This window comes from Taudactylus pleione, unplaced genomic scaffold (assembly GCF_031769625.1).
Source record: "Taudactylus pleione unplaced genomic scaffold, aTauple2 ptg000191l, whole genome shotgun sequence".
In the NCBI taxonomy this organism is placed as follows: Eukaryota; Metazoa; Chordata; class Amphibia; order Anura; family Myobatrachidae; genus Taudactylus; species Taudactylus pleione.
The window spans coordinates 2067471-2082127 of NW_028284593.1; the positions used below are offsets into that span (position 1 = coordinate 2067471).

At 44.5% G+C, this 14657-nt stretch overlaps 1 protein-coding gene across 3 annotated transcripts in view; it reads right to left on the reverse strand.

The window, feature by feature from the left end:
- The window catches only part of TXNRD2 (thioredoxin reductase 2), a 187325-nt gene that overhangs the window by 73193 nt on the left and 99475 nt on the right, over positions 1-14657 (reverse strand). For all 3 annotated transcript variants that reach the window (XR_015878950.1, XM_088476667.1, XM_088476668.1), the window contains exon 12: positions 5104-5240. Coding sequence is in view for 2 of the 3 variants with exons in the window: in XM_088476667.1 (XP_088332793.1) it covers positions 5104-5240 (137 nt within the window). In the remaining variant the exon portion in view is untranslated. The remainder of the gene's footprint in view (positions 1-5103; positions 5241-14657) is intronic.

The window sequence follows — 14657 nt, forward strand, 5'->3', positions numbered from 1 at the left end:
CACCCGGCGGCTGTGCAGGCAACTGCGCACCCTTGACTGTAAAGCAGAGATCTTGTCCTCCGTCACGAAGATCCTTTGCTGTCCCGAGTCCAATAAGGCTCCAAGATGCAGAATCCTCCGAGACGGGATTAGAGTGGACTTCTGCCAGTTGATTAGCCAGCCGTGCCGTTGCAGCAGTGCAATGGTCAGGTCCAAGTGGCGTAACAGGAGCTCTGGAGATCCTGCCACCAATAACAGGTCGTCCAAATACGGTAACATGCGGACTCCCTGCAGCCGCAGAGAAGCCGCCATGACCGCCATCACCTTGGTGAAAACACGTGGTGCTGTTGTCAGGCCAAAAGGTAACGCCCGAAACTGGAAGTGGTCGCTGCGGATTGCAAACCTGAGGAACTGTTGATGGCGCAAAAGAATAGGGACATGCAGGTAAGCGTCCTGTATGTCCAATGACACCAAGTAGTCCCCAGGTTCCAGCGCCAGAATGATGGACCGTAGGGTCTCCATCCGAAACTTCGGGACCCGCAAAGACTTGTTGAGTGCTTTGAGGTTGAGAATCGGACGATATGACCCATTGGGTTTCTGTACCAAAAATAGATTTGAATAGAAACCCTGGCCCCTCTGGGAGAATGGAACAGGCACTATAACTCCAGCCTGGTGCATAGTGTGCAATACCTTCCGCAGCTCCGTAGCCTTGTTCCGGTCTGATGGGAGACCCGTGGTGAAGAAGCGAGCCGGGGGTCTGTGCCGGAAGGAGAGGGCGTATCCGTGGGAAACCACCTCCAGAACCCAAGTGTCTGTCGTAGTGGTCGACCAACACTGGGCGAACTGTAGCAGGCGGCCTCCCACCCTGGGATCCCCCAAAGGGAGGCCCGGACCGTCAGGCCGCAGGCTTGTCATCTGGCTTGGGGGCCGGACGTCTGGTACTCCATGCCTGCTTCCGGAGCTTGACCGATTTCTTAGGGCCAGCCTGTCGAGGAAACGACTGTGGTTTGGGCCTGCCCTGGGCCCTAGATGACCGAAAGGACGATGGTCCCGAACCAGAAGGAGCAGCGGCCGACGGGAGACAAGCAGATTTGGCTGCCGCCAGCGTGGCCACAATCTTATCCAGATCCGGACCGAAGAGAACTTCTCCGGTAAACGGCAACGCTTCCAGACCTTTCTTGGAATCTGCGTCCGCCTTCCAGGATCGCAGCCACAAGGTGCGACGAGCAGCTACCGCTGCTGAAGAAATTCTAGACACCAGAGTACTAATGTCTAGAGCCGCCTCGTTGATGTAGGTGGCCGAATCACGGAGATTGCCAATCAACTCCGCCTGTTCGGCCGGACAGTCGGATTCAAAAGAAGCCTCTAATGAATCCGCCCAGCGCTCCATCGCTCTGGCAACCCAGCAAATGGCCATAGCCGGCCGTGCTGCCCCCCCTGCAAGGGAATAAGCGGACTTCAGGCAGATTTCTACCTTGCGGTCCGTAGCATCCTTAAGGGAGGACATGGATGGCATCGGCAATGTGGCACTACGGACAAGACGGGTCACGTGAGAATCCACCTGTGGAGGGGATTCCCACTTAGCAAAATAATTATCCGCGAACGGATAAGCCACCGCCAGGCGTCTCTGCGGCTGGTATCTTTTGCCAGGTTGTTTCCACGCCTCCTCTAAATGGTCCACCAACTGACCCGAAAGAGGAAAGACTGTGGCATCGCCCTTCACATCTTTGAAAAAGGCATACTTAGATTTAGCCGCTGGGGGAACTTCGTCCTCAATCACCAAGGCTGTGCGGACCGCCCGAATAAGTCCAGGAATATATACTTTGGACTTAGCATCAGCGTCCTTAGTATGGAGAGGTTCCTGATCGTAAGGATCCAGAATCTCCCCATCATCAGACGTCCCTTCGTCATCCTTATAAGGAGCGGACAGAGACGCCACCGGCCTTTTATGAGGCCGCATCACAGACTCCCCTTGCAACACATCCGACAAGTGCTGTACAGAACTCGTCAGGGAGTTAACCCACGCTGGCTCCTGAGAACCCGGGAGCGGGGAAATAGGGAGACTGTGGGGTACCACCAATTGTCGTGGGAACCCCTGCATGGGTGACGACACCACAGACTGCTGGGACAAACCCATCGGAGTAAACGCGGGCTGCGGAGCTAACTGGCCCACTAAAGCTGTTAACGCCTGAGCGAAACAAGACCAGGGCGGCTCCTGTACCGGTGCTGTAACCGTAATAGGCTGCGCCATGGACAAACACTGCCGGCAAAGGCCCTCCGTGCTACCCTCCCCCTCCGCTAACGGTACTTTGCACGTGGTACACTGTAGCCGGAGGGGAAAATCACTTTCAGACATGATGGCACCACGTATGTGACCTCTCTCACCAATTAAGTATTAAATAGGCGAGAGACCACCCTGCAGCACCGCACCGCAAGGGCTTTAGCAGAAGAACAGGGACAGTAATAAAGCTGACAGTTTAGAGAAGAAAAGTTACAGGCAGCGCTAGCACAGTCACATACAATGCAGAGAAATAACAATTCCTGCACTAACAGCGCTGATTACTCAACTACACAGACACAGGGCCTGGTAGGACACAGCGCTGCATACACAGACCTGAGCCACAGCGGAGGAGAGGTATGCGGGGGGACCCAGACCACGATGCTTCCGTCCAGCGCTTCCAGCAGCGTTCACCATGCGTTCTGGAGAAGATGGCCGCCGAGGAGCAGAGAGGAGGCTGGCCTGGGGGAGGAGCACTGCCACAGGACCAGTCGGCAGCATGCAGAGAGGGCTGTGTGCAGCGGGGGAGGCGCCGGCTGTGAGACAGGGAAGGCGCGCTCCCCTGGCATGCATTTAACCCCTGGGACGCCGCAGCGCTACCGCTCTGCTGCGGTCCGCTGTCCCAGGGGGTAGTGGAAGCGCAGGTTGGTCGCCTGGCTCCACGCTGCAGCCAGTCCCCAGGGAGCCCCCTGCCTGGGGACTTAGGACCATGTGATCAGCGGGGACCCACCGCGGGACCCCGCTGCTTACCTCTGTCCCCCTTGAATCCGGCCATGGTCCGGAGCATCTGGGGTCACCGCTAGCTGTGACCCCAGACGCCCACCAGCATCCCCGGATCAGTACCGGCGTTCTGGTACCGGCGGGGTGTAGGGAAGACAGCATGGACGTCAGGACTGACTGTCCATGCTGTTCATCCAGATGTGCAGCCACAGCTGCATGAAGAAAAAGCTTCAGGGGCTCTTCTAGCCCCCACTCCAACAGGTGCACCCGACTCCGGCCGGGCACCAAACTAAACTGAGGTGCCTTGGCCCGGGGGCGGGGTATAGGAGGGGAACCTAGTGCATCCTGGGAGGCTGAAAGCTTAACTCTTTGGTGCCCTGCGACTGACGGCACACCTATACCCCAAGGTATCCTGTGGATACCCTATGGACCCTGAAGTAGAAAATAAGGTAAGTATACTAACCCTATTTTCCCCCCTAACCCTCCCCGGCGGGGTGCCTAACCCTAAACTCCTCCAGGGGGTGCCTAACTTTAAGTCTCCCCGGGAGCCCTAAAACCTAACCCCACACCCACCGGCTGTCCGTGCCCGGCTTACCTTCGTTCGCTTTGTCGGGTGTCGGTCTCCCGGTGTAGGTCTAATGACAGTCGTCGGGTTTTCGCCTGTCATCAGTACCTTGCCGGGATTAGACAGTCGGGAAGCCGGCGGTCGTCATTTAGACCGTCGGCTTCCTAACTACATCCCATGTTGGCCAACCATCTCTATCAAGGGTGTTCCCCTGCCCACATAAGCAAGTGAAACAGTGCTTTAATTGGCATTGATTTGCTGTGCTAGTGGCTTAACTGGATGTAGCCTATACTGTACTAGAGCCTGATGGAGTCAGGAAATCTGTTATTTATTTAATTTATTACCAGTTATTTATATAGTGCCCACATATTCCGCAGCGCTTTACAGAGATTATTTGTCCATCCACATCAGTCCCTGCCCCAGTGGAGCTTACAATCTATATTTCCTACCACATACACACACATACACACTAGGGGTACTTTTTGTTGGGAGCCAATAAACCTACCAGTATATTTTTGGCGTGTGGGAGAAAATCGGAGCACCCGGAGGAAACTCACGCAAGCACAGGGAGAATATACAAACTCCACACAGTTAGGGCCATACTGGAAATCAAACCCACGACCTCAGTACTGTGAGGCAGTAATGCTACCATTACACAGTCTATGCTGCATTTAGAAACGTTTCAGCCAATCCAAAACTCAGTAACAGAATCTTACAAAGCAGAGACTGAGGTTCATGCAACCTCATTGCACAGCACCGAAAGAGAAATTCTCTCCAGGAATAATGATATCAAATGTTACCTATTCAGTGTCAGATTCTGTAATAACACTGATATTATCATCAAAGAGCATATTGCTAAATAATTGCACCTGGAAATGATAGTGTAATATGCCGTGCCTGATAATACTAAAATCTTTCAGGCGTACAGCAGAAGATGGAATCTCTTATTCATACATAATAAGGTTACAGGTCAGATCCAGAGTTACAGATTAAAACACCTTAATTTGAAATCTAACTCTGATTTAGTTAACAAAAGTAAACCAGACATGTAACAATATCTTGCTTGTTGTACTGTAAATTAGATATGATGCTTGTGTCCCAGTTTAGGCGATATTGGATAGTGTTGCATTTTTAATTAATTTTTTCCACTCCATAAGATAGCGACCTCTCACAGGCAGAATTTTAAATCCCACGTTTTAATCTTCTAACCTAGTTCAAGGGTAACTTCAGGATTCTCAGTAAGAATAGACACATTTCTATCCATGAATAATAACCCTGCTATACTGTGTACTGCTGATGGAAAGATTTCAACATGAAAAAAGGCATGTTCCTCTTTATATGTGCTATGGACCACCTGTGGGAAGTGAAGATTCAGAATTTGTTATTGGCTATACAACATGTTTTTTTAATAACCACATTTGGGGTTTCTCAGAACAATGGCACACTGAGACTTCTTATACTAATTCTAACCAAAAAAAGGCTGAGCAACATTGGATTAGTCACTACTAAAGCCATGGTGTAAAAGCCATGAGATTAGATAGCACAACAGCTAATACAGTACCTCTGCAATGTCCCCAACAGCAAATATGTTCGGGACTGATGTGGCTTCTGAAGCATCAACAATGACCTTCCCTGTGTCTGGATTAATGTTCACACCCACCTTCGCCAAATTCAGATACTTTGTTTCAGGGGCACGACCTGGGAGAACAGGAAACTTTAAGTGACTGACAAATAACAAATGTTTTACACAAGTAACACCAAAGAAATGCATGGATCACAAGAGAAATACAAGCTTAGGTCAATGTTGTCCAAGTAGAAAACATCTAAATTCCTATATATGCCATTGTTTGCTTCATTTTAATATGGATCACAAACATGTGTTTTTGGTCTAATAAAAAAAACCTAAAAGCAAATAAAACTGCTTCAATATATATTTTAAAAGGGAAAATAAACTAAAAGAAAAAATATACTTGGATGATGAACTGCAGTGTCTTGCCTGTCTATGAGATGAGAAGGAGTCAGTATTGAAGTTGCAGATTGAATGTTGTCACATTTCTGCAAAGTCTAGAACACTTAGTCATGGGTTGGGAATGGAATGCTGATGCTCAGAATACCGATGCCGGCAACCTGACAGAGTTAGGATACAGACACCTGTCGGGTAAGTATTATAACCACACCCATCCCTCCGTCACCGCATATTGCGTTTTTTAAAATATTTTATTAGTGCGTTACTTGCCATATAGCTCCTGGCTTCATTTATTATTGGTTCACAGAGATAGCAAATTGTAAGGCATCCTCCCAAGAGGAAGACAAGCTGAGCATGTACTAATGTGCAGGGCCATACCTGGCATTGCACTAATGTGCAGGACTATACCTGGCACCAGACTAATGTGTAGGGCTATACTTGGCGACCGCCTAATGTGCAGAGCCATACCTGGTGCCCAGACTAATGTTCAAAAACAATGTCAGGTGGCAAAAAGAATGTTAGGGAGTCAGATCTGTTACCAAACTTAAAGTGCAGTCATATATAGTGCAAAAACTAATGTATAGTTAAATCTATCGTGCCAAGCCATATTCAGTGACAATATTGATGCACAGAGCTATAGCTGGTCCCAAGACAGATACAGTATGTAGAGCAGAATCAGGTGCCAGAAATACACTACAAAAAAAATATTTGGACACCCCCCCTCACATTGCACCTATATATGCTTGCTGAACATCTTATTCCAAAATTATGAGCATTAATATGGAGATGGTCCCCCTTTCGCCCTTCGCCTCCACTCTTCTGGAAAGGCTCTTCACTATATTTTGGAACATGGCTGCGTGGATGCACGTCAGCATTCCAACTGATCCCAATGGTGTTTGATGGGGTAGAGGACAGGGCTCTGTGCAGGCTATTCCAAGTTCTTTCACACCAATCTAGCAGGTCAAGCATGTGATGAACTGACATTTTGGAAAGGCGGCACTTTATAATAGTCACAGTGATTGTCACTGAGCTCTTCAGTATGGACCATTCCACAGGTATTTAACAATGGAGGCCGAGTGGCTTCATGCTTGATTTCATGTTCCCATTAGCAATGTGTGTGGCTGAAATATCCAAACACACTAATAAGAAAAGATATCCACATACTTTTGGCCATGTAGTGTACACACAGTATCTGCTTGTTAGGCCCAGAAAAGAAAGAATTAGGGAGCACAGGGACTGAATCGGTAAGTTCTGCCAATTATATTTTTCTCATTTGCTTAAACAATCCACAGCTGTGTGATGGAGAGGAGAGCCTTGAGGTGTTTAAGATGGAAGGCATATCCCTCCATGGATGATTTTAGTTCCCTCCCGCACACAAATTGTTTAGTTTGCGGGTACAGTTGTTTTAAAGTATGGTTAGTGTATGAGTGGATGGGGTCTAAGGTTTTCTAGGTGGGTCTCTCATGTTACCAGAAATAGACAGACACTTCATACATGCAGCTGTGCTATAAATATTTTCATTTTCAGGATTAAATAGTTCCTCTTAAAAAGGTGACTCATCTCAAAGTTATACACCATAAGAAAAACTCTAAATGTACACTTTCTGATATGATTCACAGACAGGTGACAGAAAAGAAGTAAAGTCAGGTTAGTTTATTGAAACCTTCAGCGTTCTTGATTCCAGAATTCATAAATGTGTCATCTAAAGAGAGACTCTGGATAATACTGGTCCTTTCTGCACAACAATGAAACTATGAATGACCCTGTATATTGTATAAGTATTCACAGCACTTATAGATTTAATATCTTGTCATATTAATAATAAAAAAAATGAGTTGCTTCAGTGATGTGTAATCAAGGAGGTAAAGTATTTAAACTGGATTAGGGGGCATATGTATCAAAGCTTGATGTGAGATAAAATTGTGAGATATATATCACCAACCAATCAGCTTTTAACTTACATTTTGCAGGCTGTGTTTAAGAAATGATAGTTTGGAGCTGATTGGTTGGTGATATATATTTCACAATTTTATCTCACATCAAGCTTTGATACATATGCCCCAAAGTCAATTATAATGAAATTGCCTGTTTACTTGTGAACTATAATGAGGTCCAGGGTAGTCAGACATAGGAGGTGGGTGGCTACCTAAGGGATGTGCCCAGAGGACATCAAATGAACAAAAACAAGGTAATCTGGTAGGCAACATTTTTAAAACGGATCACTGTATATAGCTTCTCTCTTGAGCTTTTCACCTCCACAGCACATTCAGAATTATGTACTTCTCTTGAATGCTTAACATGCTCCGGATATTCATTCAAATTTGTGGCATAAAAAAAGGAGTATTTACTTGGCAGAAAAACCTGTGCTTTGATGTAAAGGCCAGGCAGATTTGGAGCAAACAAGTGGAAAAACATGGCATGTCGAAGCTTACTGAAATACATCAATAACAGAAATGATTCAATAATTTCCTACATCTGTTAGGAATGCAGAGACCCTCACACCTTCCTTCTTCCCACTGAACATAACAATGCCACCTCTGCTTGCCTTACTGTGGACTCCTGCATATACATTTCATCTGCTGAAACCAACACTTCCTTTGGGAGCTCTGACTCAAGTTGTCGGCACTTGGTTATCTGTCTGTCTTTCCTCCTGTCATCCCCTAGGGATGGAGATCTGCTGTTCCCTCTCTGCCCGTTGTTCTCCAGGCTGATGCTATCATGCAGTAAAAATAATAAACCTCCAGGACCTTATCTTGGCTCGGATGTGAAACAACTTCCTACCGTTGTAGCTCTTTGTGTATTGAGATTTTAGGTCTGGATGTTCTGCAAATGGATAGTTAATGGGGTTTCCCTGCTTCCCTCTTTTCCTGCTTGCGTGGAGCCAAAAGTCAGCTTAGCACGCAAAGGCAGGGATGAACTCCATTTAGTGTACAACCACCAAGCCCAGTATGCTCTGACAAAAACAACAGCTGAGGTTATCAAAGCCACAGTACTTAAGGTTTTCCGATTTACTGTCTCCACCTGTGAGCAGTCAGCTTTAATCGCAAAAAGCCACATAAAAAACGTATTCTTGTACACTGTTCCCTTTGCACACTCTGCCTTCATAGACCATTCTTCCTGGACATATCAAAGTGCAATTAAAACATTACACCAATGCTAGATTCTAACTGGCAGCCGGCCATTCTGGCTCAAGTTCCACAACTAGGATTACATTTGGCAATCAGATTTTGTATCAGATTTGTTAGCATTTGGTAAATGAGACCCCAAAGCCGTTAGTCAAGTTGTTAAGGTTTTTAAATGCTCCAACATTTTCACATGCAAGCTTAATCCCCCGACTCCTCAGTCTGGCTTTTTTTTTTTACCTCTTGTAAATCAATTTTTCCCCAAGATCTAGAGGTTCAGTTTCTGTAAACTTGTGGAACAGACGCCAGAAAACCACTTGGCTGTTTCAGACAAGTTTAATATATAGTATTTTTCTACTAAACCCCTTCAGTGCTGAGGGGTGTGGAAATGTTTGCTGCTCATTTCAGAAAAGCACAATCCACAGAATAGAAATATGGAACCAATATTGAAATCCCAACAATAAAATCAGGATCACTTGAAAAGAAAGTCAGCACAGATGCTTTAAATCAGCCCATCATTTATAACTTTAGAACTGCACCCTAAAAAAGTAAAATAAAATTAATATACATTGAGTTAAGAAAACAGAGAGAGAGAGCAACCAAGGATTCTATCTACACAATTAAATCATTTCAAAGATTAAGAAGCAAATGTCATTTTATGGAATAGTAACAAAACAATGCAACACAAAGAGGCAGATTTGATTAGCCGCAGGACGTGCCGCAGGGTTCCAGACCCTCCAAAATGACCCTGCTCCTGGACTTCCCTCTTAATTGATGATTGCAGCCACCTGTGTTGAAACACCTGTCTCACCCATTACCTAGTTCAACACAGGTGACTGCAATCATACATTAGGTGGGAAGTCCAGGAGCAGAGCATTTTGTACCTAATGGAAGAGGTCATGTTGGAGGTTAGGGAGTTTTAGCTCAAGGGTTAAGTGCCCAAGGCTTTTTAATTACTGCCTGCAGTAAGCCCATGACTACCGCGAGGGTGCACTGAATGCAGATTTCTGCTTGCACATATGGTAAGCAGAAAACTGTTAACTAGAGCTTACGGGATAGTCGCAGGCTTACCGTGGCCGACAATTGCAAAGTTCCAGGCACGTAACCCGGAAGCTATGGCTTACCACACGTTAGTTGCAGACAATAATTGAATAGCTCCGGGCACTGCTGATTGTCTTAGCATTTGATTAAAACCATTATTCTTCAGCATTGGTAAGTGCTCTCTGTATTGTGATCATATTTTCTATGAGGGTCTTCAGGAACTGAATAAACCACACCAAAAGGCCTTGGAGCACTTGTGGCTGGCAAATGAACAGTCTTGGTGTAGTACATGGCAGACCTGATACTGCTTTTAAACAGCAGATCTGATAGTGTAAAGACTAAACAAAGCAACACAATGACCCTACAGTTACATACAAATGTTATTCTATATCCCCTATACAAAACAAGTGGGTGAAAAAGGCAGAGGGAGAATGAAACAAGCATTGCAGCAATGTCACATTAGGTACATTGCGGAAGAGTAGTGACAGGTGGTATGGCAGCTTCAACCACATTTTTGTCTCTCCATTGACAAGCTCAGACGTCACACAGTATCACTGCATTGTATGGTTACACTACAATAAATATATTCAGTGAGACGAGTATAGTAGAATAACTGATGGCATGTTGCATGATGTGCATAATAAAAAGGCATAGCAATACCAAATGCTTTTGTAACTCACTTGTAAGTCACTGTAGAGCCATCCATAGCTGATATGCAATACCAATTAGTAACATATTTAGAAAAAGAACATTGTCAGGGATTTCTGGCTTAGTAGAAAGGCTTCACTTTTTTCCATAAGGCTTTTTACTCAGTTTATTTCATATTGTGGGAAGAACATTGAGCTACACAAAAGCCAAGTTTCAGAGAACAACCATCCTGACCTTAATGAGGTCAAATACTTCTCTAAATGCTATAATATTTGTAACAAAAAATATATTAGATAAATACTTTTGTAAAAATATGTTTTAACAGATTTGTCACTACTGCAATGAACTGCACACAATGAAAAGTCATAATTACAATATTTTATACAATTTATGGTGCATACACACGGTCAGATTTTTCCTTCAGATATGAACGATAACGATTTAAAAATCGTTCAGTCGTTCATATCTGAAGGAAAATCTGACATATCTGACATGCCTGAACGATGGACGATCAACGATGCGCGTTCCCGTTTGTCAGATAACGATATTTGACATCTGATGGGTTTGCAGTCAGACTTGGACGATTCCATTCATTTTAATGCAGTCAGAAATCGTTCAATCATTCAAATCGTTCAAATCGTTCCATCGTTCAGTCGTTCATCTGACAAATCTGACAAGTCTGACAAATCTGACAAATCTGACCGTGTGTACGCTCCATAATATGTATTTTCATTCCTACATTTGACATTTCTCTATGACTTTAGGACAGGCATTTAAAAACGTACATCTTCTCTTTAATTTCACTTGTTTTTTGATACACTTTGCTAACCAATCACACTCACATAGCCTCAAGGAAGATCTAATATTACTAGTTTGGGGAATGCTACAAAAATTTAACCTGCACTTAAAACAAGTACAACAAGATCTCAATAGAAATAATAAGACTAAAGGTGCCTACAAACATAGCGATATTTTATACGATTTGGCCGATTGCGACGAATCGTGATGACAAATCGTGTAAAATCCGCCCAAATCGTGAGTGTCCACTCACGATCACGATGCGCGTCCCCGCTCGTCATTTATCGCATCTTCAGATCTGTAGGGCAGATTTGCCAATCCGGGACACAATGTGGTGCCAATCGTGAGTATTTTTTAGTCACGATGTATCTCATGATTCATCGTACGTCGCATATTTTGACTGACAGGACCTGTACACGCCATCTTGTGCAGCATCGTGGATAGAAGGAGGACGCACGATTGAGGCTGGATTTCTGCACTTTGGTGAGTATTGGTACTGTATTAATGCAACCCCACTGCCCACCAATGTGTGCCACCCACCTATAAATGCATGACCAAGCCACCGCCCGCCGAAATGTCCCATGTCCACCAATGTGCGCCATCCTCTTACTCACCAATGTGCATAAGGGAATGTGTAGACATCAGCAGACACTATAGTTGTGTATGGTATATTTGGTTTCAAACACGTGGACAAAGTGCAATAAGCAGAGGGATGAAACAAGCTTTTAAGTTTGAGTCTATAGCTCATCAATGAGCAAGGATCATAAAATATTTACTTGATGCATTTTATAAAAACGTAATAAATGTTTCACTGGAAGCAAAGTTAAAAAAGTGATAATCAGTTAATACAATGTAAGTGTGTTATATGTAAGCTCTTTGCCTTATACTCAATTGAAAGGTTCAGAAACCAGTTATTGGATTGTGTAAATGCCCAGCAGTTGATATCACGCACACACCTCACAGGAAAGCGTAAATGCATAAAATCCATCCTAAAATCCAATATGAAGATAAACTGTTGGCAACATCATTTTTATTTGTAAGCTATACATATATATATATATATATATATAAAAAGAGAGAGAGAGAGAGAGATAGATAGATAGATAGATAGATAGATAGATAGATAGATAGATAGAGACTGCATTTGTTGAGTATGAGCCAAGAAAATTTGGTGTCAAACACACGTTTATATGTGTATAGTGTGTTTTTTAAATTCTTTTAAATTATGTACGAGCTATATGAAGTAAGGAGTTGATGACATTTTCTTTTTACAAAGTAATTTACTATTGTGTTCTAGATCCATTTTCTATGTTGATATTAGTACTACATTTTCTATGCTTATTTTAATTTATTGTAGTCTTAGTTGAATCAATAGGATTGCCTCCAATTACCTTATAACAAAAGAAATAACATACCATAAAAGTAAACCAAACAATAATAATTTGGGAAACATTGGCATGTGTTGAAACCAAATTAAATATAAGAGAGTTAGGACTAAAGTTATATTTGTCACACTGCTAAGTAGAAAAGATGCCTACAAGCTAAATGATTAAAGAACACAACAAGGTTTTATTTCCTATCACTTTGAAGCCTACAATTTTCGCCACAAAGCTACTAAAGAATTGATTTTACTTGTTTGAAGTGTTTTGTATTTCAAGACCAATTGGCTGTTAAAAAATACTCCCACTTTGAGCCAATTGGCTAATGACTTTGTATGTTACTGAAAGGAAATGGTTTTAACCATGCTGAATATTGTAAAAAGAAAAAACTTGGAACTTAAAACATCTTTTATTTTGCTGTACATATTATATGAAACTACTAATTGTGTAAAGGAATGGCACGTTTATTTTTTAAACAATGCACTGTACAGATGGGTTTTCTTGGACAAATGACTATTAAAAAAAAATTAGAGATATGGTAAGAACTTACCCTTGTTATCTTTTTCTACGAGGTCCATAGGGTCCACAGGGTGACCTTGGGGGTATAGGTGATGCAGAGTCATCCGGGCACCTTACGCAGTAAATTTTTCTTCCAGAATGCAATGGGTCTCCCTCTATAGCAAGCAAAAGGCCGGAGGAGAGTAAGAGAGAGATAATAAAGTCTGGAACACACTAGAATCACATTCTCACACAGAAGGAGACAGAAAACCGGTGACCAGAGCGAAGCCCAACTGAAGCACAGGTGTGTCAGGGCGGCTGCCCTGTGGACCCTATGGACCCCGTAGAAAAAGAGACAACAAGGGTAAGTTCTTAACATATCTCTATTTTTCTACTTCAGGATCCAAAGAAAGTTCACAGGGTGACCTTGGGGATTCCCCAAGCAGTACCTTCAAGGGGGGGGATGCTCCTGTGCAGAAAGGAGAATCTGCCACCCGAAGGAAGCATCCTGAGTGGCAAAGGTATCAAAGGCATAATACCTCAAAAAGGTCTGGACAGAAGACCACGTGGCCGCCTTACAAAGCTGAACAGCCGAGGCACCACAACGAGCTGCCCACGAAGGACCTACGGACTGAGTAGAATGAGCAGTAACAGTAGGTGGCACTGGAAGACCCTCATGAGTGCAAACCTCAGAGATTGCCATGCGAAGTCACCTAGCCAAAGTTTGTTTATTAGCTAGCTAACCCTTCTTGTGGAATCCGTAGAGGACAAACAAGGAGTCTGACTTTCGAAGGGAACTGGTAAGATCCACATAAATCCTGAGGGCATGTACAATATCCAGTGAGGCCTCACCTGCCGAAAGGTCTGGGGAATTAAAGGTCAGCGCAATAATTTCCTCATTAATGTGGAAACTAGAGACCACCTTAGGAAGGAACCCAGGGCGAGTTCGAAGCACTGCCCTGTCCCTGTGAAAAACTAGAAATGGGGAACGAAGAGAGAGCCCCCAAATCGGAAACTCTTCTGGCAGAAGCAATGGCAGTAAGCCATTTGAGGTCCACTGATCCCAGTGGTTGAAAGGGAGAGCCCTGAAGGGCCCTAAGAACAACAGCCAAATCCCAAGGCACAACAGGAGGGACAAAGGGAGGCTGGATACGAAGGACCCCCTGCAGAAAGGTGTGGATGTCAGGAAGAGGAGCAATCCTTCGCTGGAACCATACTGAAAGGGCCGAGATAGGAACCTTCAGTGTAGCAAGGCAGAGACCAAGGTTCAAACCCGCTTGCAGGAAAGCCAACACTCTGGATATCCTAAAAACCTGGGGGTCATAACTTTTTGGACGACACCATTCAAAATAGGTATACCAAACCCTGTGGTAAATTCTAGCCTAAGTAGATTAACGTGCTCTGAGCATGGTGTTAACCACAGAGTGGAAATCCCTTGGACCTTAGGAGGGATGTCCCAAGAGCCACGCCGTCAAAGGCAGACGACCCAGATCTGGGTAGAGGCAAGGACCCTGAGACAATAGGTCCGGACATTGAGGCAACAGCCACGGAGTGCTGATGGAGAGACTCTGAGTACCATGGACGTCGGGGCCACGCTGGAGCCAACAGCAGGACCATGCCTCCCTCTTGAATGAACTCTCGAAGAACACGAGGAAAAAGGGAG